Genomic DNA, 27,043 nt, shown 5'->3' on the forward strand with positions numbered 1-27,043 from the left:
TTCAATTTTAACAAATTTTTGTTTGGTTGTTAATTTATTTTTAGTTACTAGCTAGTAGCTATGTAGGTTGTTATTTTTAAATATTCGTTTCAATTCAAGTCTAATCTTCAACAATGAGTAATACGTAGACCAAATTTGTAGCGCAAATTTGTAAATTATATGACGTGTTATCAAAATATTTAATTTAATGCTCATTCATTACTAATACATATCAATTAAAGACTCGAAAACATCATTATTTTTTTAGTCCCATATTGACAAGGTTAGTAAATAAGAAAAAACACCTCATGATTTATACAAAAACACTTTCAAAGTTCAAATGGAAAACAAAACTCATCATCTATCTACTTATAAGCCCAGAGTTGTTTGGTTTTCTTCTCTCAATACAAAATAAATTAGTCTTTTTGTGTTTCTAAATTATTGAGTTTGAAGTGCTTTTCTAAGTATAATTTTATCAATGTCTTACGTGTGAAAATAAATACTTTTCTTATATGAAGTTAGGGCACTTTTTTTGGCGTCACCCCGGGCCTAAAAAATCTCTGGACCGGCCCTGCTCATCACATCACATAAAGCTCATTGTGAATTGGGAATTTTCCTAGTAGCTAGTGGTAACTAGAGATTTTGCACGAGAGCCTGATGGTTATCTTGTTCGTAATAACCAGCAAAGTTCATCATTAAGGTATATATGTGTATTCTCATATTAAAAAAATAAATAAATAAAAAAAAATAGTGAAAATCATACAACGGGGTCATAAAGTAATTTCTCTTTTACAAATGTGGTTTTCGAGCCATTCCAAGCATTTCTGTTGCAAGTTACATATGGCTATTTGGAAGATGCATAATAAAATGAAGTTTAAAAATAATTCAGCTTCCTTTTCACGTCCTTGTTATTTCACTTTGGCCTGAATTAAGCAGGTTGGAGTTTTCACTCCTAATCATGTGAATGGTATTTTGAATAAGCAACTTGTAGTCTCTCTTGTAATCTCGATTGAGTCCTGTAAACTCCTATAATTTCTGTTCTTTGGCATCCTCCTCCATTTTATAGGGTCAAAGTGAATATGGATGGCCTTGCTAAAAGTAATCCAAGTTTTGTAGCTTGTGGTGAGGTTTTTGGACATTATGCAGGTTATTTTCTTGGTGGTTTCTCCTTGAGCTTAAGGCAATGTACTTCTTTCTATACGAAGCTTCATGCTGCCATCTTTGTTGTAGAGTTGGCTCACACACAGGGTTGGCAAGATTTATGGCTTGAAAGTAACTCTTCTAGCATGATTTCTTGCTTTCCTTATGGTTCTTTCTCTCCTATTTGGTCGCTCCAGACTCGTCGGAAATAGTATTTCCCAGTTGCGGCATATGGTATTTCGTTGTTCTCATAGATTTCAAGAAAGGAATGCAGTTGCTGATAAATTAGTCAATTTAGGACTTATCTCGTCTTCACTTGTTTGGCATGCCACTCCTTATAGACATTCTTCCTTTCTGCATTTAGATTTATAAAGTATGTCGGCCCACAGGTTTGTCTCCTCTTTTTGATATGTCAATTTCTTTTTTACCTAATCTTTTTGGATTCTCCTTTTTTGTTTTGTAGCTTGTCTTGCAGGTTCTTACATTTTAGGTGTTATTTTAGAGAGGGTCAGTCATAAGTCCACCCTGTTTTTGTTTGTATTTTCTTTTCCAAGAAGGGTAAGTATATGTCCCCTCACTCTTTCTTGTAATTTTTTTTAAAGAGGGATAAGGTGTATGTCCTCCTATTTTTTTTCTAGTAATTTGTTTTTCTTGTTTTATAAGGGGTAAGTTTATATCTCCTTAACTAAGTGTAACTTCTTTTGTTCGTAACAATAAACTTTGCTCGCCGAGGTTTTAGTACAATTCTTTCTTGTAATAGCAAAGGAGACAACTTCACATTTTAAAAGTAAAATAAAAAAGTATTTTTCCATGCAATAGGACATTATTACAAAAGTCGACCAGTTGTGTTTGTGTAGCCGTAAGCTACTACCAAACCAAGAAATAGAAAAGGGCCAGCCATTTTCTTAAGATAACATTAATCTATCTGATCCAAGAAAGCCTTGAGATTCTTGTTCGAAGACCCCCCTTCAGTCACAGCCTCTCTTGCCAAATCTTTCCATTTCTTAGCATTCCTTCTCATCTCTTCACCAATCTCCCCACTTCCCATGACCAACTCCAAACACCTCTTGAGCTCCTCACCCGTAACAATCCCCTCCTCATTTTGTGTCACCCTCAATCCTGTCTTCCAAGTGTCTTCTATCAACTTGGCATTCGTCCCTTGGTCCGTCCACTGTGGAAACGCCACGACAGGCACCCCCGAAACCAGGCTCTCCAAACTTGAATTCCACCCACAATGTGTCACAAAGCAACCCAACGAAGGACTCGAGAGAACCGCCACTTGACTACACCATGGCACTATCCTCCCGAGCTCTTCCAATTCCTCTCTGCAACTCAACATCTCTTCTTCTTTCTTCGCCTCGTTATCGTCTCCCTTCTTCTCGACTTTATCTCTAATAACCCACAAGTACGGACGGCCGCAATCCAACAACGCCTTTGCGATTTCCTCCATTTGGGCCGTTTCCAACACAGAAATGCTTCCGAAGGACACGTAAATCACCGACCCTTCCGGCTTCGAGTTCAGCCACTCGAGGTACGAAGAGTCCTTTGATTTTTGGAAAAGATCGCCTCCAAATGACTTGTCCGATGTAACCTTGCCGTCCAAGGAAGCAGACGGAATCAGTGGCCCGACTCCAATCAAATTGTACTTGTCAATTGCTTTTAAGGCTTCTGGCTCTAGCGCATCGAACGTGTTCACTAGAATGGTCGGATTGGTTTCTCTCTCCAGCAGATCCATCTGTTCTTGAAACAACGGGAGGGCGAAATTGTACGGATTTGTATCCACCATGAAGGAGGGAAGGTCTCGGCTTGTGAGAGATAATGGCAAACCTGGTAATTCTATTGAACATGGAAGGACATCGTTCGTACCAGAACTAGTATTATTCCGGATGAGATCTTTGTACCCGTTAAAGTAATAGTAGTAGATGTCGAAAACTGTGGCTGGTTGAATCCAAAGCAGTACGTTTTGGAGGTGAAGTTTATACGCCACGTCCGCCGCCCAAGGGAGAAATGTTGTGTAGACTAGGCAAGTGTAAGGGAGACCCTCGTTTGCACTTGAGACTACAAGGTCGGTGATGGCTTGTGCTCCGTGGCGCCGCAGCTCCGATGCGTAGTGGTCGTTGTTGTTGGCAGAATTAAACCCGTCGTCGTACCCATCAGAGAAGAGTGAGTAGGTCAATCCATCTGGAATTGAGTCATTGCCTATGCGGTGACGGGCGGAAAGGCAGGTAACGAAGGTGACATGGGCGCCGGTAGTGTTGATAAGACGCTTGGCGAATTGGAGGGAAGGGTTGATGTGGCCTTGTGCCGGGAATGTGACAAGTAGAAAGCGGTGTTGCACCATGGCGGCGTATGGGATTGCGGAGTTGCGCGGTGGAGCGTGGAGGTGTTGGAAGTAGAATAAGTAGGTACGTAATTGATTGGTAGAATATTTGTTTCTGTGGGCTTATTAGCTGAGTGAAATTGAAATTCTTGTGGGAATATACATTCAAGGTGGGGAGTGTGTTGAGAGGATGTCAAGGCTTAAATAGGGGTTTGGGGGTAGAAAGGTGACGTTTGTCGTGACGCATTGAAGACGCTGGAGACGAAGCAAAGATGAGAAGGATACTTGTGTTTTGTGGTCTTCTCGATCATGCATAATATTATGAGTAATACTAGGGAGGTCATCTATACTTAAATAAAATACTATATTTATCACATATTTGTGTATTGTATCATTATTTGTATCATCTCTCTAATAGAGATAAGACCAGACCAAGTGGCCCAATATCTATTGAAGAGATGATACAAATATGTTATATGTGTAGAAATCATGTTATTTAAATCATAAATTTTATATCATACGACGTGGCTATTAATGACACATCACATGATTTACAAATTTAATGTAAAAAGTTAGTATCCCTAACTTACTCTTTTCAAATTCGCTTCATCAAGTTTCTTAGCACATCACGTGGACTAAATCCAGTTTGATGTGGTCAGATAGACAAATTAAGTCATCACCACAAAACTAATCAATACACATGCGAGTGTTTGATTTGTCTAGGTTAATTAACTATTGATTCGATCTGATTTGTCTAGTTTAATTAATTATTCAAGGCCGAGTGTTTGAGGCCATGAATAATTGAGTTCGAACTAAACAGCCTATACGGTTCATCGTAGATGTGAGCAACTCCACCTTGAGGGCTTGTCCTCAATACTAGGAAAAAAGAAAACTAAGAACCAAGACACAATCTGATGGTGGCACGGTCCTTCACTCTAAAACTAAAGAACTAAAATTAAAATAAGGGACTTGGATCCTCTCCTAAGCTAATGAAGAGGATCCTCCTGACCAAGTGTTATGGGCCGTTGGATTTTCATCTAACGGCTATAATTATTATAACTTTAAAAGGATCCACCTGTTTGTAGCCGTTGGATAAAAATTCAACAGCCCACAACACTTAGTCAGGAGGATCCTCTCCATTAGCTCAGGAGAGGATCCAAATCCTAAAAGAAGGACCAAATTGTTTTCTCGTGGTCCTAAGCCGAAAGAAGGTATGTTGAAATATCTATCATCGATAGAATGAGAAAAAAAGAGTATAAATATCTTAATTTCATTCCAACTAATATCGAAATCTTTTATGATAAAAACTTCACACCTGTCGAACTGTGTAAGTAATAATTTAAAAATGAAGACAATATCAATATTATTGGAAGTACATTTTTCGCATGTAACAAGGCAAACACATATATGCTCCATGTGTCATAATTTAGTTCGATATGACCAGTAAAAAAATAAGCAACCATATAGTTTTGGTGAAATGGAATATGAAATGGGCCCTACCGTGGGACTAAGACTCCTAATCCTGCTACTAATAAACACACATATGCTCCATGTGTCATAATTTAGTTCGATATGACCCGTAAAAAAAATAAGCAACCATATAGTTTTGGTGAAATGGAATATGAAATGGGCCCTACCACGGGACTAAGACTCCTAATCCTGCTAAGATTATTTTAAAAGGAAAACTAATGAAAAATGCTTGAAAACTTTAAGTTTTAATGATAAGGACAAAATAAAAGATAAAGTGAATAGTACTAGAATTGACTTTTTAGTGTAAAAATATAATTTTTTGTTAAAGTGAGCAGTACGGGTGCTTTTCGTTAAAGTTCCCTATTTTAAATTCCTAATCCTGCTAAGATTCCTAGTCAAACTAAACTTCCCTAATTAAGCTAGATGGTTGTAGTAGTCTTCACTCATGCATGCATGATGAGTGCAAAAATTCGCTTTCTATTTCTATTAAATTAAGTGAATAGCACATAACATGGACTAGTAGGTTTGACGTGGCAAGAGAGATGAACGAATTTAGTGAGCACAAACCTGATTAATACACATACAAATTTGTGATTTGTCTAGTTAGGGGCCTAAGGGCTAGGGGGCCGTTTATCATATGCCAAATTTGATTGGTCTTGTTAAATTTCAAGTAGACGGGTCACGAGCCCATTCCAACAACATCGATATTGTCCTTACTAGGCCACCCGCTCAATCCGTCAGGTGTGGGGTTTTAATACAAAAGACCTCGATATTAGTTAGAGTGGGGTAATTTTATTTAAATGGCTTGTTCTCAAGCCTTTTGACCGATGTGAGACAGAGGAATTATAACACTCCCCCGCACGTGAGACCCAATTTTATGGGTCACACATGAAGTTCCACACATCGGCAACCACGTGGAGCCAAGTCGGGGCTCACCCGTTCGTGCGAGGTCAATGGGGACCCACCCATTCATGTTGCATCTCTTGGCCTATGTGGAGCCAAGTTGGGGCTCACCCGTTCATGCGGGGTCAAAGGGGACCCACCCGTTCACGTGGATGTACGGGCCCGTCCTCTGGCTCTGATACCATCTTAAATTTCAGGTAGACGGGTTATAGGCCCACTCCAACAACACCGATATTGTCCCCACCATGTCAAATTTCAGATAAATGGGTCATGGGCCCATTCCAACAACACTGATATTGTCCCCACTTAGCCACATACTCAATCTATCAAGTGTGGGGTTTTAATATAAAAGGCATCGGTATTAGTTAGAGTGAGGTAATTCTATTTAAAGGGCTTGTTCTCAAGCTTTCTGGCCGATGTGGGACAGAGGAATTCTAATAGGTCTAGCTGCATCACACTAAAATTGATTGGTCTAGCTTTATGATACTAACTTTCCTTTATCAACAATGATCATTAGACACACAAAATTAACCATATTGATGACGTATTTTATAGTAGAGGCAAGTGTGCCAAAAAGTAAAAAAGTGTGGCATGACCATTGTCACCCTTTTAGTAATAGCTAACTTAGCAACGTCACTCTTGCTCTGTGGTTATTGCCCTCTTTTCTCGTATTGGCCTATGTTAAAGAGAATATATCGACTATGTGACCAATTTTGTGTCCTAAATAGTGTTACTGGGTCTTTATTGTTAAAGCTATTTTTGTTAAACAAATTTGACATTCATCTATTTCTTTTTCGTTTTGAACTAAGCAATGTCCTACACTGTTATATTGTTAGGTTTTATTGACCCTAAAAATTACAAGATGTACATGGCGCGCAGGCCGAACAACTAGTGAGTTAACTACGTCATTCTTATGAATGCAGGCTTACCAACTCACGACCGAGACTAATTGGGTGAGTAAAATAGATGTGGTGGTGGTGTTGAATGCATTGCTGACTGCTACGCTTAAGCGACTACGACCAAGGAAATAACGCCTCTCAGCCTAGGGTTCTAGATCCTGAAGACAAGGTTACTTAATTCATTGAGAAGTTCAACATCTTCTCCACCAAATTCGATACCTACAACTATATTCGTGAGAGTATAACTACGCTGAATCGGTATCAAGCTGTAAAGACAAATATACTCAAAAGAAACGAGTGTCTTTATGGTGAATGTTGTTTGGTTGTCGGAATGACGAACTCTGAAATGTACTTGCGAGTAACCAATCATAGACACCTCACTTCGCTGGGGAAGCTAATGAAGTGGCATCTTTCGGTGAAGGAATCAAAGATTCTTCATCGGCTGAGACTTAGATAGGTAACCAACCGAACTAGAAGTAGTGATGTTTAAACAAACTGAAGGTATTCCTAGGTCGACTAGTCCTACGACTCCAGTAATGTCCACCCGAACTGAATATGTTGTCAGTTTGCGAACCCAATGATGTTCGATTTGCCAACCAATGATGTTCCAACGAAATGAATATATGCAGATAGAGGGGTTAGACTAATTAGTATTTTTTTTTCAAGTTGTGACAAGGATTTCATGTATTGTTGGAATTTAAGATTATTTTATTGTTTGAATTTGGGCGTAGCCAATTAGTATTAGGGTTTCGTTTTCTTGCTTATTAGGGTTAGGTTAGTTCTCTATATGTATGATGCTTTATAGCTCGTAGAATAAGTAATTCACAATGTAGTATCTTGGAGTTTTGTAGCTATTTTGGCATTCTCCTTTCTTTAATAATATTCTTATTATTTTGTAATCTTGTTTGTTGAGCACTCTGACCGGAGCAATCTAGGTGAACCACGTACATCTTGTGTTTGCTTTCCTATCTCTATCCATTTATATACTTATCCACACTAATGACCGGAGCAATCTAGCGAAGATCACAAAAAGCGACCGTTTTCATTACCTATGATCTATCTTGCAAGAGAACGGAGAATTAGATGGAGATCTCAACCATAGAATACGAGCTGGATGGAAAGAGTGCATCCGGCGTGTTGTGTGACCGTCGTAGGCCACTGAAGCTCAAGGGAAAATTTTATAGGACGGCAATAAGGCCAGCGATGTTGTATGGCAGAGAATGTTGGGTGGTGAAGCATCAACACGTACACAAAATGGGTGTAGCGGAGATGAGGATGCTTCGTGGGATGTGTGGGCACACGAGAAAGGATAAGATTGGGAATGAGGATATCCGAGGTACAGTAGGAGTAGCCGAAATTGTAGGAAAGATGAGAGAAAATCGGCTCTGGTGATTTGGACATGTGCAAAGAAGGCCGACTGACGCTCCGGTTCGAAGATGTGACTACGGGACAGAGGTTCAGGGCCGAAGGGGTAGAGGAAGACCTAGGAAAACTTTGGAAGAGACTCTAAGAAAAGACTTAGAGTACTTGGATCTAACGGAGGACATGACACAAAACTGAGCGCAATGGCGTTCTAGGATTCATATAGCCGACCCCACTTAGTGGGAAAAGGCTTTGTTGTTGTTGTTGTTGTTGTTGTTGTTTGTTGAGCACTCTGATATTCAACTTGGTATCAGAGCAGGTTTGATCATTCGGGGTATCCATGTTATTTGTTTGATATTAGTTTTCAGTATTCGTTTTGAAAAGAAAAAAAAAATTGAATATGTTTGCTCGAAACCATTCCCAGATCCGTACATACCTGAAGCCCTGAACCGTACCCGCAATCGTTTCCTCATCAGATCACCACCACGCTACCACTAGAACCACCTGCTACAAATCCGACTGAATCTGCACCTCGCCTGCTTGAAACATTGCGCCACCATTTTCTTGAACCCATTGATGTATTCTCTATCTTTTGCATCCACCGCCGCTGAACCTGCTGTTGTCCACCGCTGTGCTTGTTCCGATTCCTTTCCCAACGATTTGATCACCTGCACCATGTTACCGCTGCAATCAAGAACTATGCTGATCCGTATTCATACCATCACCCAGATTCAACTGACCCAAGATTGCATGCCCGCTGCTCATCACATCCTTGTTGCACTGCTACACAGACGACCACTGCACTGCTGCTCGAACCTGTACTCCGCTTCCGTCGTGAACCCACTAAGCCACCGCGACAATAGAATCCCATTGCCACTGCACTTGCATCAACCCCATCTGCACACTGCCTCTGTAACTAGAAACCTAGCACATTTGCCATCTGAATGGATTGTTTGTTTGTTTGCTTGAATCGCTTGCCTTGTCGTGTCCGCCTAATGGAGCTTACCTTGTCGTGTCCGCCTAACGGAGCTTGTCTTGTCTTGTCTACCTAACGGAGCTTGCATCCGCATCTGCTTGTTGGCAAACTCATTACGTGTACCGCCATGAGTTTGACGGGGGGTGTTGGAATTTAGGATTATTTTATTGTTTGAATTTGGGCTTAGCCAGTTAGTATTAGGGTTTCGTTTTCTTGCTTATTAGGGTTAGGTTAGTTCTCTATATATATAATGCTTTGTAGCTCATAGAATAAGTCATTCACAATGTAGCATCTTGGAGTTTTGTAGCCGTTTTGGCATTCTCGTTTCTTTAATAATATTCTTATTATTTTGTAATCATGTTCGTTACGTTACACACTCTGATATTCAACTCGTATAGCGTTTGAGTTGTTTTGACTTAAAGGGGGTTTTTCACGTTGTAGAACCTCTTGTATTTATAGGACGACAATACTTTGGTTGATAGGTTCCAAAACCAATTCAAACTGCAGCACGCTCTTTGAGCTTTATCCCATTTTACTTGCTAGTTATATCCGATGCTTAAGTCTAGTCTAGCTAACATCTCATGAGAAACAACTCTAATTTGGGGCCATGTGCATGATGAAGGCCTACTTCCCTCCTAAGATGGGACTCTATCATTAGTTACAAGGACGATAGAGTCCCAAACCTATCCACATAAGTTATAAATCCCAAACCTATTGGATGTGCTGCTCACCGTGCCCATCTTAACAATCATAACTTCTTTTAATTTGTAGAATGGGAAAGCAATCACACTGCCCATAATCTTCAAATGCAGCATGTGCTTGAAAAGAGTCCATCAACTACTGAAGCTTTATTTTTGCTCCTATTCCATCGTCAGACCGCGGTACACTAAATGATAGGATGAGACAAACCTGTAGTTGTGTTGAAGGAGTCTGTCAGCTTTGCTTTTGTTGCTGTCAAAATATTTTTAATAAACGCTTCAAGATAATTATTTTGATGAAAATCAACGATAATATCTTAAAGAAGTTAAATTAAAATCTCTTAAATCTCTCTCATACGGCCGAAGTTTTCAGAAAATAAAAAAAGTTAATTAACATCTCTTTATTCTTAGAGCTATCAAACAATCTAAAATTTTGTTCATTCAACAACCTTAATTGTACGAGACCGATAGTTTAATAGTGGGTCCAAACTTGTTTACTCTAAAAGACAGAATGAAACTGTGAATAGCATGAGTGCCTCGCAACCGGTTTACCATCGACCACAAGTAATCATTTGCATTTCTTAGGATGCTAAAACAAACAAGAATAAAACCAAAATATAAATCAGATGGCAACGTCATACTGCATGGTTGCCTCTTGGTGTATAAGCCAAACTACAGAGAAAATATTGGAATGTTCTCTATTCTCGAACATATAAAAAAACGTCATCCATGACGATATCTTAAAAATCAGATTGCAACCAAAATTAAATAATGTCTTTTAGCTTGTCTTCTGATTGCGTATCACGAAAAAACATTACACCTCACAGCAAATGAAATTTTAGCACGTGTGTATTCATTCTGAATAACGCCATAAGAGTTCAAAGTTTAAATGAGGGATTCAACCAGGTTGTGCAAGACAAGAAATCTTCTGTATTTATTTTGTGTGTAGCTTTTTTTATAGTTTTTATTCTTGATCGATTGACACATGTTAAAAAGTTTAATCTTTCTTAACTTTATTGTCTTAAATTTAATATGTATTATTTAATAATAGAGATCATAGACAGACCAGACACAAAATAAATGTAGAAGATTTGTTCTCGTTGAGGAGCTAAGCACTCAAGATTATCTAAAGGGATGACGGAAGGAAAAATAGTTAGAATTAGGACAAGTAAATGGTGCAGTTTTTCCAATGTGGTAAAAAAATACAAAAATGGTTACGATTATAATAGATAAATAGTTTGTTGACCATTTGCATGCGTAAACAGTTGATCCTGAAACATCTCAACAATTAAATCTAGAGAACTTTAACAAAAAGTTCCTGATACTGTTTATTTTAACGAAAAATCACATTTTTACACTAAAAAGTTAATCATGGTACTATTCACTTTACCCTTTATTTTGTCATTATCTTTAAAACTCAAAGCTTTCAAGCCTTTTTCATTAGTTTTCCTTTAAATCTAAGCTGAAGAGGTAGATGTTGTGGGTCTTCATCAGTCCATTAGCAAGGTCAATGCGTCCGTTAGCAAGGTCAGTGCGCCTACTGGCCAAGTCCAATGGCATACATGCCTAATGCCTTCTTGGTATCTATGATTATATTGAAATAGATAATCATCTAAATTAAAGATATATAGAGGTAGAGGGTACTGATTCTTCATTTTGAATGGATTAGAAGGGGATCAGACATAAAGGAAAATTCTTTCTTTTAATCCTACTACATTTTTAGAAACGATTGAAATGAATAAGCTTTTCTTCTCGAGCAATTCATCTCCTACTTTCAAATTTGTCACATATTTTTCATTTATTCATTCAGCTTACCTTAAAAATGATAACTTATGTATTCCAATTCATTTCTCTGTACCAAACAAGGCTATAGTTCTCAACTTAAGAAATGCTTAGGGTCGACTCTCTCAAAGTAGGACGCTCATATATTTTTTGTCACCTCACTGTTAACGTCAATTTCTATACCAACATTATAATACTGTGCTAAAAGCATAAAATGACAGAGTGTCTATGAAAAATCTCACGAGTCTCTTTAGCATTTTTGATAGTAACTTATTAAACCATTAAGATTACTGTTGTCTCTTTAGCATTTTTGACTACTGTCAGTTCTTCCCTTTACCTCGGTGGACACTCAAAATAGTTTTTCTTTTAGGATAACTAATGAAATTGATTTGAAAACTTTGAGTTTTAACGAGAATGATAAAATAAAGGGTAAAGTGAATAGTATCAGGATTAACTTTTTAGTATAAAAATATGATTTTTCGTTAAAATGAATAGTACCATGAGCTTTTCATTAAAATTCTCTTTTGTTTTTGGGGCAAAGTGAACACCCAATTAAATCCAAGTATGTGACTAGAGCAAAGTTCCTGTGGTATTTTTCTCAACAAGGCCTTTGGTTTCTTGTGTAAGAGAGAGGATGTAGACAGATGGATGTCTCCTTCCGTTTCTTTTGAGAGCACTATTTGATGCCACTAATTATCCATTGAGGCTCCTTTTTGGATAAAATGTCTGGCCCCAGTAGGATGAGAATCTTTTCCGAGTTTTTTTTGTGAAGGTTATAGGAATCCTCAAATCATATTCGTTTATTATATATTATGCGATCAAAAATTATTTTAAATATTTTTATTGAAAATTAAACATGAACAGTACTTGAAGAAAACTGACCACACAATATACGATGAATATACATAATTTGAGGATCCCAGGATCCTTACAAAGGCGATCGGGAGAAGATCCTCATTCGCCCCAATTATCCAATTTGATAAAAGTTGACAGAATTTAACATTTAGGATCAGTTGAAGGAGAAATTTTTGTTAATATTTTAAGTGTCATAATATAAGTAGTGCATTCGCCCATGAGCGGTAGGTCTCGGTTCGAGACTTGGGAGCAGCCTCTCCATAAATGGAGGTAAGGCTAGCCGACATTCACCTCTCCCAGACCCTGCGTAAAGCGGGAGCCTTGTGCACTGGGTACGACATTTACCTTTTATTCAACCAGTATCCAACCACATCTATTATGACAGTGAGTATATATCAAATTGGATACTGGTTGAAGGCTGGAACATTGTCAGTTTTGTACTAGCTGAAGTTCACAGACTCGGGTTTTATTGAGATTGCAAATGCAATTTTTTTCTGATTTTGTTATCGTATTGAGACTTGTCCATATACAATTATCTTTGGACGTTTTCTCTTATATGTTTCTCGATATCCCTGGTACATGAAGGTTTCCAATCCATAATATACTTTGGTGGCTGAGATTTTAGGGTTCCAACCTTTCCTTGTTATTTTAAAAAACAGGCGTTGCGTCCACTTCAAGGGTATAACATTTTATTCACTCAGCGTAATTCAATCACCGTAAATATGTCATGATTTGAACTGTTCAATATTTTAATTATGATTTAAGATATCTTATGATGTTGGTACCAATTACTATTTCAGTTTTGTTTCACTTTGTTATCTAAAAAAGTTCATGCTTTGAGGAACAAAAATTCATTTTCGATTTTAATCAAAATAATCTTGGAAATGTAGAACAATCATGCTTTGAGGAACAAAAATTCATTTTCGATTTTAATCAAAATAATCTTGGAAATGTAGAACAATTGATCTTATGGGCTTTACAAACGTGTTTTAACAAAATACTCTTGGGAAGTTTTTTTATTATTACAAATCATAATTTTTATACACAAAAAATGGACAAATGAGTACCACAATAATCTAGAGAATTAGAATAATATCTTATATGTTGTGGTCTATATTTAATTGATAAGGGAAGGGAGCCGGCGGCACATAGAGACAATAGAAATAGATGTATTTGTAGGATTGTGTAGAAGAATGTGTGTTATTCTCCCTACGCAATGCCTTTATTTATAGTAATAAGAGAGAGAAGAAATCCTTCTCCTCCAAGAAATACAAGTCCTAATAGGGAAAAATAATTAGAATCAAATCTAATATAGGATTTACACAATCACACTTAAATAAGAAGTTTATAACACTCCCCCTTGAGTGTATAAATACTCAAGTAGATTCGGCATCATGTAGAGGTTGAGGAAGTCGACTCGTCGGCACTGATTCTTGGAACATGTTGTTCTCAATAAGGTAGAAACTTGCATAAGTAAGTAAGTCTCACAAAAAACCCTAAGGCTATAGTAAAAACCCATAGGGACAAAATCCATAGTCTAAGGAAAAATGCGTGAGTAATGCAAAGTTAAATGAAACATCTACGGGATGTCATCAGAGATATGATCAACCCAAGGTGGGTGCCTCGTCAAAACCTCGTTAGGTAGCAAAAACCCTATGGGAAAAATGCTCCTAATCATAGGAAAAAAGAGTACATTAAGATCAAGTAAGTATACTTCAAGATACTCCCCTTGAGTTTGACACAATTCCAAAGAGCATTAGCAATGTTACAACTCAGAAAGTTTACGCATACCAATTCCTTGAACAAGCTTCTGAAATGTCACATTCGGTTGTGATTTGGTGAAGAGGTTGGCTAGATTGTCTTGTGAACGGATTTGTGTGACTTCAATCTTCTGATGCTCTTGCTGTTGATGTGAGAAGAAGAACTTAGGCGCAATATGCTTGGTGTTGTCTCTTTTGATGTAACGCTTCTTGAGCTGTTCGATGCATGCTGCGTTTTTTTCATAGATCGTTGTCTAGACATCAATGACAGGGTAAAGATTGCAGGAGCTTCGAATATGGCCCACAACTGCTCTAAACCAAAAGCATTCTCAATTTGCTTCGTGTAAGGCGAGAATTTCAGCATGGTTAGACGAAGTGGCAACTAAGGTCTGTTTAGTTTACCTCCAAGAGATTGCGGTGCCTCCAACGGAAAAGACATAACCCGTTTAAGAATGCGCCTTTTGCAGATCAAATAAGTATCCTGCGTCGGTATAACCAACAAGGTGAGAATCGACTCGAGATAAGGGGGTGAGGCATCATTCAAGGATCTATAGGGATATAATAAATTCAGATCCGTAGTACGTTTAAGGTAGCGGAAAATCTCTTTAACACTAGTCTAGTGTCTACATGTTGGTACATTAGTGTATCTTGCCAAAAAATTAACAGCAAAAGAGATGTCGGGTCTAGTGCATTGATCTAAGTACAATAAAGCGCCTATTGCATTTAAATAAGGAACTTTAGGCTCCAAAATCTTTTCATCATCCCCTTTCGGACATAAGGGATCTCGTTTTGCATTTAGCAATCGAACGACCATAGAAGTACTCAAAGGCTTCGCTTTATCCTTGTTAAAGCGGCGCAACACCTTCTGGGTGTAGCTCGATTTATGTACTAAAATTCCACCCAAACGATGCTCTATCTCGAGACCGAGACAGTATCGAGTATTTCCTAGATCTTTCACCTTAAATTCCGACTTCAAGTGCGCAGCAGTTCTCGCTAGCTCTTCAGGAGTTCCAATGAGATTCATGTCATCGACATATACTGCAATTATCGCAAAATCGGGATGTGACTTCTTAATGAACACACAAAGGTATAATTCGTTGTTCACATATCCCTTACTAGTCAAACATTCACTCAAACGGTTATACCACATTTTTCCGGATTGCTTCAAACCATAGAGTGAACGCCTCAGCTAAATTGAGAGCGTGTTTCGAGGTTTGGAAATATTTGGTCCAATCAATGTAAGTCATTCGGGAACTTTCATATAAATTTTCATATCAAGATCCCAAAAGAGATACGCAGTTACTACATCCATCAGATGTATACTCAATTTTTCGGAAACTACCAAACTGATAAAGTAGCGAAAAGTAATCACATCTATAACGGGTGAATAAGTTTCGTCATAGTCAATCTTGGAGCGTTGTGAGAAGCCTTGCGCAACAAGACGAGCTTTGTAACGTATAATTTTGTTCTTGTCATTATTCTTCCAAACGAAAACCCACTTGTAGCCAACGAGCTTCATATGTGGAGGAGTAGGAGCTACAGGTCCAAACACCTTACGTTTCGCAAACGAATCGAGTTCGACTTGGATTGCTTGTTTTCAGTTTGACCAATCGGTTCTACATCGACATTCATCAACAAAACAAGGTTCAATGTCATCGCTCAACATGATCTTAATAGCTACTACATATACTAATGTATCGTCGACGATCATCTCATTTCTACACCGAACATCATCCAAGCTGGCATAACGGACTGAAATCTCATGATTCTCGGGAGGTGGATTCGTTTTTTCAAGGACGCTTCCCTAATCTAGAATTTCCTCGTAAGTTGGATAAAATGAGTAGGCGACAGTTGGATTCACGGTAAGTTCTTCAGGTCCATGTGCCTTGGGTTTCCTTTTCCAGGGGTGTGAATCCTTTGAACCAAATGGTCTACCATGCTTTTGTGTAGGGGTAGATGATTGGTTAGCCGTTAATGTACTTTTGGTACATCCATCTTTGCAAGCACATTTGCAGTTGGAATATGTGATCTTGTAACTCGCGCTAGATCGGTGAAAGCATCTGGCATGCTTTGAGCTATGCTCTGGAGATCTAATATGTGTTGCACTTCAGTCTGAGATTGAGTGGTGCAAAGATTTAAATGAGACAAAGTGGGAGTCGTCCACAACAATTCGCGTCATTTTTCAGGAACGTTGACGTTCTTATCTCCCCCTAATGACGGGAATACTATCTCATAGAAGTGACAATCTGCAAAATGAGCGGTAAACAGATTGTCTGTCAAAGGTTCTAAGTAATGAATAATCGAATGAGAATCATATCCGATATAGATTCCCATTATTCGTTGAGGCTCCATTTTTGTACGTAAGGGTGACGAAATCGGCACATAGACCACACAACCAAAAACACGCAAATGTGATATGTCATGTTCGTATCTGATAACCAACTGAAATGCGCTATATGGCTGGGTCATAACAGGCCTCAGGCGAACCAACATGGTTGCGTGCAATATTGCATGGCCCCAAGCAGCGATCGGGAACTTAGTACGTATGACCCACGATCGAGCAATCATTTGTAAACGCTTAATGAATGCATCTGCCAAGCCGTTCTAGGTGTGAACATGGGGTACTGGATGTTCAACTTCAACCCCAACCAACATGTAATAGTCATCAAAATTTTTAAATATGAATTCTTCAGTATTATCAAATCGAATTGATTTGATCAAATAATCAGGGTGGTAAGCCCCGAGCTTGATAACCTAAGCTAACAGTTAGGAGAATGCAGTGTTCCTTGTAAACAACAAGCACACGTGTGACCAACGTGTGGAAATGCTAACCAAAATCATAAAATATCTAAATGGTCTGTATGGAGGGCGAATCGGTCCACAAATGTCCTCCTAAATCCTTTGTAGAAAATAGGAAGATTTAAACAATCTTGTCATAAGAAGGCTTAATAATAAGTTTTCCCATAGAATAGGTTTGACATGCGATTCCTTGAATTGAACCTAAACGTTGGGTTAGTAGATGCCCGTGTGATGATTTGAGGATATGGCGCATCACTATTCGTCTAGGGTGTCCCAAACGATCATGTCAAAGTGTAATTTCGTGTGCGGTCCCAGAGGTAGGACCGGTCACATAGTGGCTTTCTATAGGGCGTATAATCGTAGTATACAAACCACTTGGGATACGCTCCATCTTCTTTAGAATATGCTTCTGACCATATTCGTAGGAAGTTATGCACAGAAATTCGACTCTGTTTTCTACATAGGTTTCAGCGTGGTAATTATTATCTCTAATGTCCTTGAAACTCAACAACTTTCTTCCGGAACGTGGAGAATAGAGTGCCTCATCAATGGTCAAAATTGTACCATTGGACAACATTATACGTGCCTTACTGTATCCTTTGATCAGGTTGGTTGGGCCTGAGATGGTTGTCAGAGGTGCATTCTTAGAGCAAGTCCACCCCTAAGGACTTTGCGTTAGCACCCAACGCATTTATCCACTCAAGTGAACAGTAATATACTAGAGTGAACAGTAATAGGCCAAAGCATCTCCACCCCTAAAAAAATGCGTTGGCACCCAACGCATTTATTTGGTGTGTTTTTTTTTTTTTAAGTTTATTTCGGATAAGATTTTTAACCAACTTCAGATAAAATTTCAAATAAACTTAAAAAAAATACACACTAAAATAAAATTACATACTCATCAAATAAACTATAAAAAAAACACACTAAAATGAAATTACATAAACTCATCAAATACACTTTATTCTTCAACCACAAGCTTTTTGGTATTTTTTTTTTCACACAAAAAGTATATGAAAACTTTGGTAGAAAGTGTAGAAAATATTGAAATATGGTGTAAGGTGGAAGATGAGAGTTAGGTATTTATAGAAAAAATAAATAATTTTTTTTTAATATTTTCTGTATTTTTAATATATTTTCTGTATTTTTTAATAAATTTTAATTTAGTTAATTAACGTGGACCGTTGATTTGTGATCGGATAGTCTATTTTAAAAGTAAAATTTAAATTTTTTTTACCGTTGGAAATCCAACGGTCTAGAAAAACTAGCTGTTGGATTTCCAACGGCTATGAGCATGCCACGTCACTGATGGGATCCAGAGCACAAGTGGGCTGACAGCCCCTCTGCAGCCTTTCGGCTACTCACGCCTAGGCACGCTTGTCGTGCACGCACCAGCCAAATAGGCTGGCTTCTTGGTCTATCAAAATTGGGCTAGCCTGTTGCCTGGCATGGGCTGGGTGCTAGGCAACTTTGTGGGCTGAAGCAATTTGACTGAGGGCCAGGCTGTTTTTTGTGTTGGGGGCTGGGCAAAGCAAGCCCGGTGGTCTTGCTCTTAGGTATGAAGTTAGTGAAATAGATATGTTCACGCAAAACAGTGTGCGTGGTTACACTATCTACTTGACAACCAACTTTCCCACTAGTCATACCTAGAATAAAAATTAATTTGAATTGGTCACATGCATAAAGTTCTTAAAACAAATATCCAAAAACAAATCACCATCAAATAATCCAAACATAAAGGAAAGTTGTCCAAAATTAAACCAAAAACACAAGGGGGTTCGGCCCCTAGGTGGAATTATTCGGCCCCATTGTCTAAATTTCAACTAGAAAATAGTTTATGTCTAAGATTCTAATCTTCCATAAGGGTAATAGCCTCTTGAAAGTTAGAAAGCTTCATCTTTGTACTTTTTGGTTCATCCACTTGCACAACCTTCTGGGGAGCTCGGCAAACATGGGACCAATGGCCATTTGAACCACAGCAATAGCACATGCCAGCATCCATGGTTTCAAGTGCTTTACCCTTATTCTTGAAGTTTAGGGTCTTGGGTGCTAGGTTAAGGCGTTTCTGGGCTCTGTTTCCTCCCTTAGATGGGCCTTAGCTCTGTTGACCTTAACGGGGTGGCTTCTGGCTGCCCCTACCAGGTTTATTTTGGCGTTTTGGGCATTTGTTTATGCTATGGTTTGCTTCAGGCATAATAGTCACCCTAGTAGCTCGAGTTTGATGATTTTTCATTAGCAGCTAATTCTGCTTTTCAGCTAGAAGTAAAACATAGATCAAATATGAAAACTTAGTGAACTTCTGAGCCCTATCTTGTTGCTACAGGATAATATTAGTAGTAGAGAAGGTCGAATAGGTCTTCTCCAGGAGATCCTCTTTGGTCAAGGTCTCGTTACATAACTTGAGAAGTGATCGGATTCAACAAACTTCATAATTATATTCATTCACAGACTTAAAGTCTTGGAAGCGGAAATGCTGCCAGTCATGTCTTGTTTCAGGCAAGAATATGTCCTTTTGGTGATCGAAACGATCGGCCAAAGCGACCTAGAGTGCTCGTGGATCCTCCTCAACAAAATACTCGGTTTGCAATGGGTCATGAATATGTCTTTGAATGAAGGTCATGGCAATGGTTTTCTCAGCTTCGCCAACTGAGTTATCCATCTCATCTTCAATGGTGGGACACAAATTCTTTGCAGTGAGGTGGAGCTTCACATCTTGGACCCACCTGAGGTAGTTTTTTCCATAGACCTCCAAAGTGGTATAGTCGAGTTTGTTCAAATTTGACATGTTCTTATCACAAAATAGATAGGCAAGATGTGGTTAGTGTAATGGTGAAAAAATCAATCCATTCACATTGGTTTAGAACATTTAGGTTCTAATAGACATGTATTGGTTTAAATTCGCATGAAAAAAAACTTCGGGTTTTCATGGGTGATGTTTTTAAGAAAAACTTCAGGTTTTCAAACAAGGCATGTTTTTAGAAACTTCATGTTTCGAAATAATTATTTCAGGTTCATATGTTCCTGTAGATAAACACAAATATATATAGAGAAATATGTAACAAGAAAATATGCAAATAGAACTTCAGGTCTATAAATTATAATAAAATTAATTATTTGGACTTTGGGCCAAATTTGAATGTGTGGGTGAAAATTTATAAAACCCAAATTGTCTAAAAAATTAAACAATTATTCGGGGTCCAAAAACAGGGACCATAAACCCATAGGTGGGTTGAGTGAATTTGTACCGTGGTCCAGGCCCAAAAACTGGGCTGGGGTTAGGCACCAACTAATCGGTCCCCAAAATAAATTTGGGTTGTGGGCCCAGTAGCGGCAAGCGGGTTGAAAGAAGACTGGGCCTAAAGCATAGGACCAGACAGGGTGCTGATCAGGTGTAGTGGGAAACAAGCTAGGGCTGTAAGCCCACTCAGAGGCGTGCTCATGTGCTTCGCGGTACAGTGCACCGGTGTTCCAACTTCAAGTTGGGATCACATGCATGCGGGCGTAAGGACACCAGGTCCCCTACGGGCTAGTGTCACGCTTGAGTCGAGCCATGGTCTTGGGCCGCATCTGTGAGCCCAGTCACGAATTTTTTTTTTTTTTTTTTCATATGCCGAGAGGGCCAGCCCAATTGGGCTTAGGTTGCAACAAAAGGAACACCCCAGCTTCGCTGGGTGTGGTCACCAAGGACGAAGGCCGGCACCGTCGTTTTAGGCTGTCGTGTTTTGATCAAAAGAACTCGAAACGAGTTGTGGTGTTTGACATGGAACCTGGATGGTGTGATGGAGAAGGTCTCGACATCCAAAAACCAAAGAAAAACCTAGGATTCGAATTTGGGTTTTCAAAATCCGGGGAGATTCATACGAATCTCGGCCAAAAAAAAGGTCGGCGACGATTGCAGGTCGTCGGGGATGGCAGCTGTAGTGGCTGGGCATGGCTGCAGGCCATGCTTGTGATGCTGTGAAGGGTGTCGGGGTTTTTGGGCTGGGTTCTAGAGGTTTGGAGCTTCGAGCTCCTACTGTGGTTTGGGTTTGGGTTCAAAGAACCCTAGAAATGTTTTTTTTTTCTTTATTTCCATATTATAATTCAATGCATATTGAAAAATAATTTAATGCATGAGCAGATATTTGATGCAATTCAAGGCAATATCAAATTCACATAATTCAACAATTATGGGGAATGTTCATGCCATCAGGGCTGCAAAAATATCGAGATAAAAACTGTTGTTTTGGAAGAACCTGATTGCGTGATTATATGGATGAACTGATTTGATGTAGAAAACTTCCATGTCAAATTCCTAAGCACAACAGTAGGAGCGTGCTAATAACGTGTTGTGACCTATATTTAACTGACAATGGAAGGGGGCCATAGGCACAGAGAGAAAATAGAGAGAGATGTGTTTGTAGGATTGTGTAGAGAAATGTGTGTGTTATTTCCCCTACACAATGCCTTTATTTATAGTAATATGAGAAAGGAGAAATCCTTCTCCTCCAAGGAGTACAAGTCCTGATAGGGAAGAATAACTAGAATCAAATCTAATCTAGGATTTACACAATCACACTTAAATAAAAAGTTTATAAAATTATACGCTTTACAAGCGTGTTTTAATTTTAATTTTCTTAGTCAATCAATGGAGTAGTGGTGCTTCAAATAATAATAAAGTTCATGCTAAAAAAATGTAGATTCATTTCTTTATTTCAAGATAAATAAAATTGAAAATGGTGTTGGCTGATTTAGGCTGCTAAGAATCAAAATCATGTATTTTAAAACCCTTGAATTAGAAACATAAACTTGATGTCAAATTCACCAATGGACATCAATGGTAGAGTACATTAAATAATTGGGAGTTTTAACGAAACACTCCCGGTACTGTTCACTTTTAACGAAAAACCATATTTTTACCTTTTCCTGATACCATTCACTATACCTTTATTTGTCATTTTTCATTAATATTAAAGTGTTTTTAGACTTTTCGTTTGTTTTCCTTAAATAATTTCCAAATAGACATAGTACAACTTACAAACAAGTCCTAGAAAGGGCTAGCGTACAAAAGGATGCCACTTATGAAAACAAAATATGAGTAATAGTTCATCTCTACAATGTTTACAAAATAGTAAATATATACATAAAAAGGTTTCAACTAAAAAAAAATTATCTTCAGAGACCCAACAGTAGCTAGTAGAGAAAATTCTAGAAGCCTAGGTGAGGAATGAACTGTCGCTAATGCCCCAAAGGCACCCAATCACCCACACTGCCAATTTAACACCACAAAATAGAACTTGTTCACCCCTAGATCATACATGTACAGACTTTCAAAAGCCCCAAAAATAAACAAAGTTAAACCTCAAACATATAACATCATAATACCCATTACAAAACTAAAATTTATCACTATTTTTTGCTCAAAATTTATCACTATTTAACCTACCATCCAATTGAAGCAGCCAAACCTCACAACTATATGCACCACCACACAGGAACAAGAAAGAATATAGTTCCAATGCCGGCAAATGAAGACATGAATCGAAAACCAAAGAAAGAGGCGAGGCAAAGCTCCGCGTGGAAACCAAAGTCTTAGTTCCATACACCTTCAGCTGAATGAGGGACGATTCGTTCTAAGTGTGGGTAGTAGACACCAGAGCTTGGTCAGACTTCTTAATCGAATGTGGCCATTTTGACGGCAAATGAGTCTTGAGGACTGGATTTGTAGTATGGGTTAGATATTTGTGGTTCATTTGGGGCTAATTAGGATCTGGTGCACAATAGCACGAATAGGGGGAATTAAGAGGATAGCCAAAAGAGGGGAAGTCAAGTTCCCGAATTGAGACGTAGCTCAAGCCCACAACCACCATGAATCGGGATTGAGGCAAATCATCATCTTTGGAGAGATGGGGCAAGCTACCATCATGGGAGAGATGAAGCAAAAGAGCACTTAAGAGGAAGTGGGGAGGAGAGAGAGAGAAGGAGAAAGGTAGATGAAGAAACGGGAGGGGCAATTGTTATACACCAATGACATCTGATGCACTCCCAAAACACGCACATTCATTTCAATTCTCTAGGATTCATTGGAGGCTGGCGTCTCCTTAAGAGAATCATGTCGTACGTTTCTTGCAATTGTTATACACCAATGATATGTCATCATCTCATGCACTCAAAGCTACTCTTCATTTTGCTTGGCGTCCTTCTAGCCCATGGCGTTTGGTGCATTTGGGAAAGGTCTATTACGACATTCACTTTGAGACCGAAGAAGATATGCCCCGAGTTTGGAGAGGAGGAACCTGTACATTCCCAACTAGTATTTTCATATTATCGCAACGAAAGCTGGTTTATAATCTTAGTGAAACTCTTGCCCATACTCAATCTCAGGTACGTATCTATGGTCTCAGCCAGAAATATACTGGGGCACACGCGCACACAAAACACCCTCGCGACACCTAATGGAAATAGCGAGAGGGGTAGGCACTGTAAGATTGTGAGTATGAAATATAGGTTGGGACCGGTTATATCGTTTAAGATTGATATAGAAAAGTCTTTTGTTTAAAGTAGTTGAGATATCCTCAATGATTTGGGTTAACAGGATTGAGAGAAGTTCTAATTGGTTTTGGAATAAGACTCGGTATTGGAACTTTATAGTGTCTCATAATTCTGTTTGGTTTGTAGCTTTGAGTCTGAGTCCGGTTCTGATAGGGAATGGACAGAGGAATGCTATATATACATATATAGCTCAAACCCCTGCTCTTGCGATTGTAAGCTTATAGAGTTCTAAGACCTATTGATTAGAAGAGCTTTTCTTATCGTTAAAGAGGAGAAGGTTTTGAGCAAGAAGACTGCAATGGCTTCTTCTTCTGCATCGAGTTCTGCAAGTATGCTTCCTCTCTATTCTTGTATTGTAATATTGTTCTTGTGTTTCGTGATTCAATAGCATATCTGTGATCTATGGGCTATGTTGAATATATGTCTTACATGTGGTATCAGAGCCATGGTTGATTATCGCTATTGAGTTCGAAAAATTTGTTCAAGAATTGATGAAGTATTACATGGGTGTTCATCATGAACTGTCGAAACCCAGGAAAAGAACATTAAAAAAAAAAAAGACATGAAAACATATTACCTGGGTTTCGAACTGGGCTCTTAGGGTTCTTAGAGCCTTTAGTTAGAAACGGTGCCGTTTTCGTTAAAATAGGCTTTAGACAAGTCATAAAAAATTAAAAGTGTCGCTTGGTATGCTCTTCGAAAAGGACTCTCTCTTATCATCTGAGATCGACCCTTTTCTTCCTAATTACTTCTCTGATTCATGATTCTTAGTCGAAATAGATGCTGAAATTGACGAATCTTGAAAGTTAACTACAAAAGGTATGAATTTGAAATTCGAATTTTGACATGATTCATGTATGATTATCTGGCATAAGTCAAAAGTAATACAGATTGTTCTTAAAAGATGTTTCCGCCTATATATCTGATATCAGAGACTATATATATGTATATTGTGCAATCTGTGGTGACTCTAATGCAGATATTGATGAATCCCGTTGAATTGCTTATTCTATGTGTGTCTTTAAAATATCAGATCATATGTATGAATAAGTTGATTCAATGAATAAGTTTGGTAGTGAAAAGACTGAAATCAAGAATCTTTAAGATTCATAGTGATGATTTCATTGTTGTCTAATGCAGTTTCACTAAGATCACTAAACTTAGTAGCAGTGCCAATACTCACTGGTGGAAGCAATTACAAAAGATGGAGAAGAGAGATTGAATTGCTTTTGACACTGAATGAGTATGACATTGCTCTTGACAATCCACAACCTGAGGCTTTAACAGACAAAAGCACTAAGGCTGAGAAGGCTGATTTTGAGAAATGGACCAGGGCCAACAAAGTGGCACTATCGATACTAGAAAGTGGTATGACAGACACTGTGCGTGGTGGAATAAAGAAGTCAGCTCTTGCAAAAGATTATCTCCAAGCCATTGAGAACAAATTTAAAGAATCAGAGAAGGCTGAGATTGCTCAATATATGTCCCTCTTGACTTCTTATAAATTTGAAAATGGAGGATCAATCAGAGATCACATTCTGAAAATGACTGATGCAGCTGAAAAACTTAACTCCATGGAAGTAAATATTGGAGAGAAACAACTTGTGTTTATGATACTCCAAGCATTGCCGCTCAAATTCAGTCAACTCAAAGTGTCCTACAACACTCAAGACAAGACTTGGACAGTGGATGAACTCATTGCTCAATGCGTGCAAGAAGAGAATAGACAGAAACAAGAAAAAGGAAAGGAGCCTGAAATTGTTAATTTTGTCCAAGTTGCCAAAGGAAAGAAGGAGTCAAATGTTGGTAAATCTTCTAAACCACAATCTTATGATAAATCTGTTATGCCTGCTAAAAGTTTCAATTCTTCTAAGTCTAATAAATTTAAGGTAAGAACTAAAAGTGTTGAGAAGATTAGATGTCATCACTGCAAGACCAAAGGTCACTATAGAAAAGATTGTGAAATATTCAAGGAGTGGCTGAGATCTAAAGGTAGAACTGATGTCTATGTTTGTGAGGAGACAAACCTTGTTGATATTCCTACAAACTCTTGGTGGTTTGACACCGGCGCATTTGTGCATATCACTAATACTTTGCATGGTTTTAAAGAACAAAAGAAGACAAACAGTTTTAATGTTTTCGTTGGAGAGGGAACCAAAGTTTCTGTTGAGTCCATAGGCACTGTCAAACTAAGATTAGACACTGGTTTTACAATGCAACTGAATGATGTGTTATATGTGCCCAAAATGAGAAGAAATCTTGTTTCTGCATCAAAACTGGTCAAACAAGGGTATGTTTTTGTGGGAGATGATGAGTGTGTCAAGTTTTTCAAAAGGGGATCTTTACATGGAAAAGCATTTCAGCATGACCATCTTTGGAAAATACAGTGCAATGTAGAGTTTGAGGACTTACATGTTTTGAATACTGCAACTAAGAGGATGCATGCTTCTGATCAATCTTTTATACTTTGGCATAAGAGGCTAGGACACATTTCAAAAGAAAGAGTGTTTCAGTTGTCTAAAATGAATTTGATCCCTGCAATAGACATTAAAACTGCTGCAGAATGTGTTGATTGCATCAAGGGCAAGATGACTAATATTAGAAAATTAGATGCTAAAAGAAGTAATGCATTGCTCGAGGTCATTCACACAGATATTTGTGGGCCATTTCCTGTCAAAACCATTTGTGGGAATACTTATTTTGTAAGCTTCATAGATGACTTCTCGAGATTCAGTTATGTCTACCTAATAAGTGAGAAATCGGCAGTCCTTGAATGTTTTAAAGTCTTCAAATGTGAAGTTGAGAAACAGTTAAACCATGTGATTAAAGCTGTTAGATCGAATAGGGGAGGTGAATACTTTGGCAGGCATACAGAAGCAGGGCAACAAAAGGGTCCATTTGCTCATTTTCTTGAAAGTCAAGGGATTGTGGCTCAATATACCACTCATGGTACCCCACAGCAGAATGGAGTGGCAGAAATGAGGAATAGAACTCTTATGGAAATGGTGAGAAGCATGATTTCAAGATCCAAGCTCCCAAATTTTCTTTGGGGAGAGGCATTGAAAATTGCAAGCTATATTATAAATCGAGTGCCCTCAAAATCCGTGCCTAAGATACCTTTTGAATTATGGCATGGTAGAAAGCCAAGCTTCAATCACTTTCATGTATGGGGATGCAAAGCTGAAGCAAAATTCTACAACCCAAGTGAGAAGAAATTGGATCCAAGAACAACTACATGTTATTTCATCGGTTACTCAGAAAAGTCAAAGGGTTTCAAATTCTATTGTACACAAGCATACACAAGGATTCAAGAAACACACAATGCCATTTTTCTGGAGGATGAGGATGTATCAGATATGACACATGAAAAATTCGATTTTGAAGAGATGGTGCAATCAGAAAGTTATTCTCAATTAACCTACAATCAAGTACCTGTATTGCAAAGAACTCACCCAAATGCCGATGATCTTGATGATGATATGGCAGAAGCTGAGAGCAATGATCAAGCAAGCATTGAGAATCGATCAGAGACTCAGAATCAAAATCTCAATGTTCAAACAAATGAGAAT

The 27,043-nt window shown here is 38.4% G+C and overlaps 1 protein-coding gene across 1 annotated transcript; it reads right to left on the reverse strand.

The window, feature by feature from the left end:
* Positions 1-1,898: 1,898 nt before the first annotated feature.
* On the reverse strand, positions 1,899-3,619 carry LOC126618730 (phloretin 4'-O-glucosyltransferase-like). Its single transcript, XM_050286875.1, has one exon. It carries the CDS (start codon positions 3,458-3,460, stop codon positions 2,036-2,038), a length of 1,425 nt encoding a protein of 474 aa, XP_050142832.1. The 5' UTR covers positions 3,461-3,619; the 3' UTR covers positions 1,899-2,035.
* Between the last annotated feature and the right edge of the window lie 23,424 nt (positions 3,620-27,043).

Source organism: Malus sylvestris, chromosome 4 (genome assembly GCF_916048215.2).
Source record: "Malus sylvestris chromosome 4, drMalSylv7.2, whole genome shotgun sequence".
Lineage (NCBI taxonomy): Eukaryota > Viridiplantae > Streptophyta > Magnoliopsida > Rosales > Rosaceae > Malus > Malus sylvestris.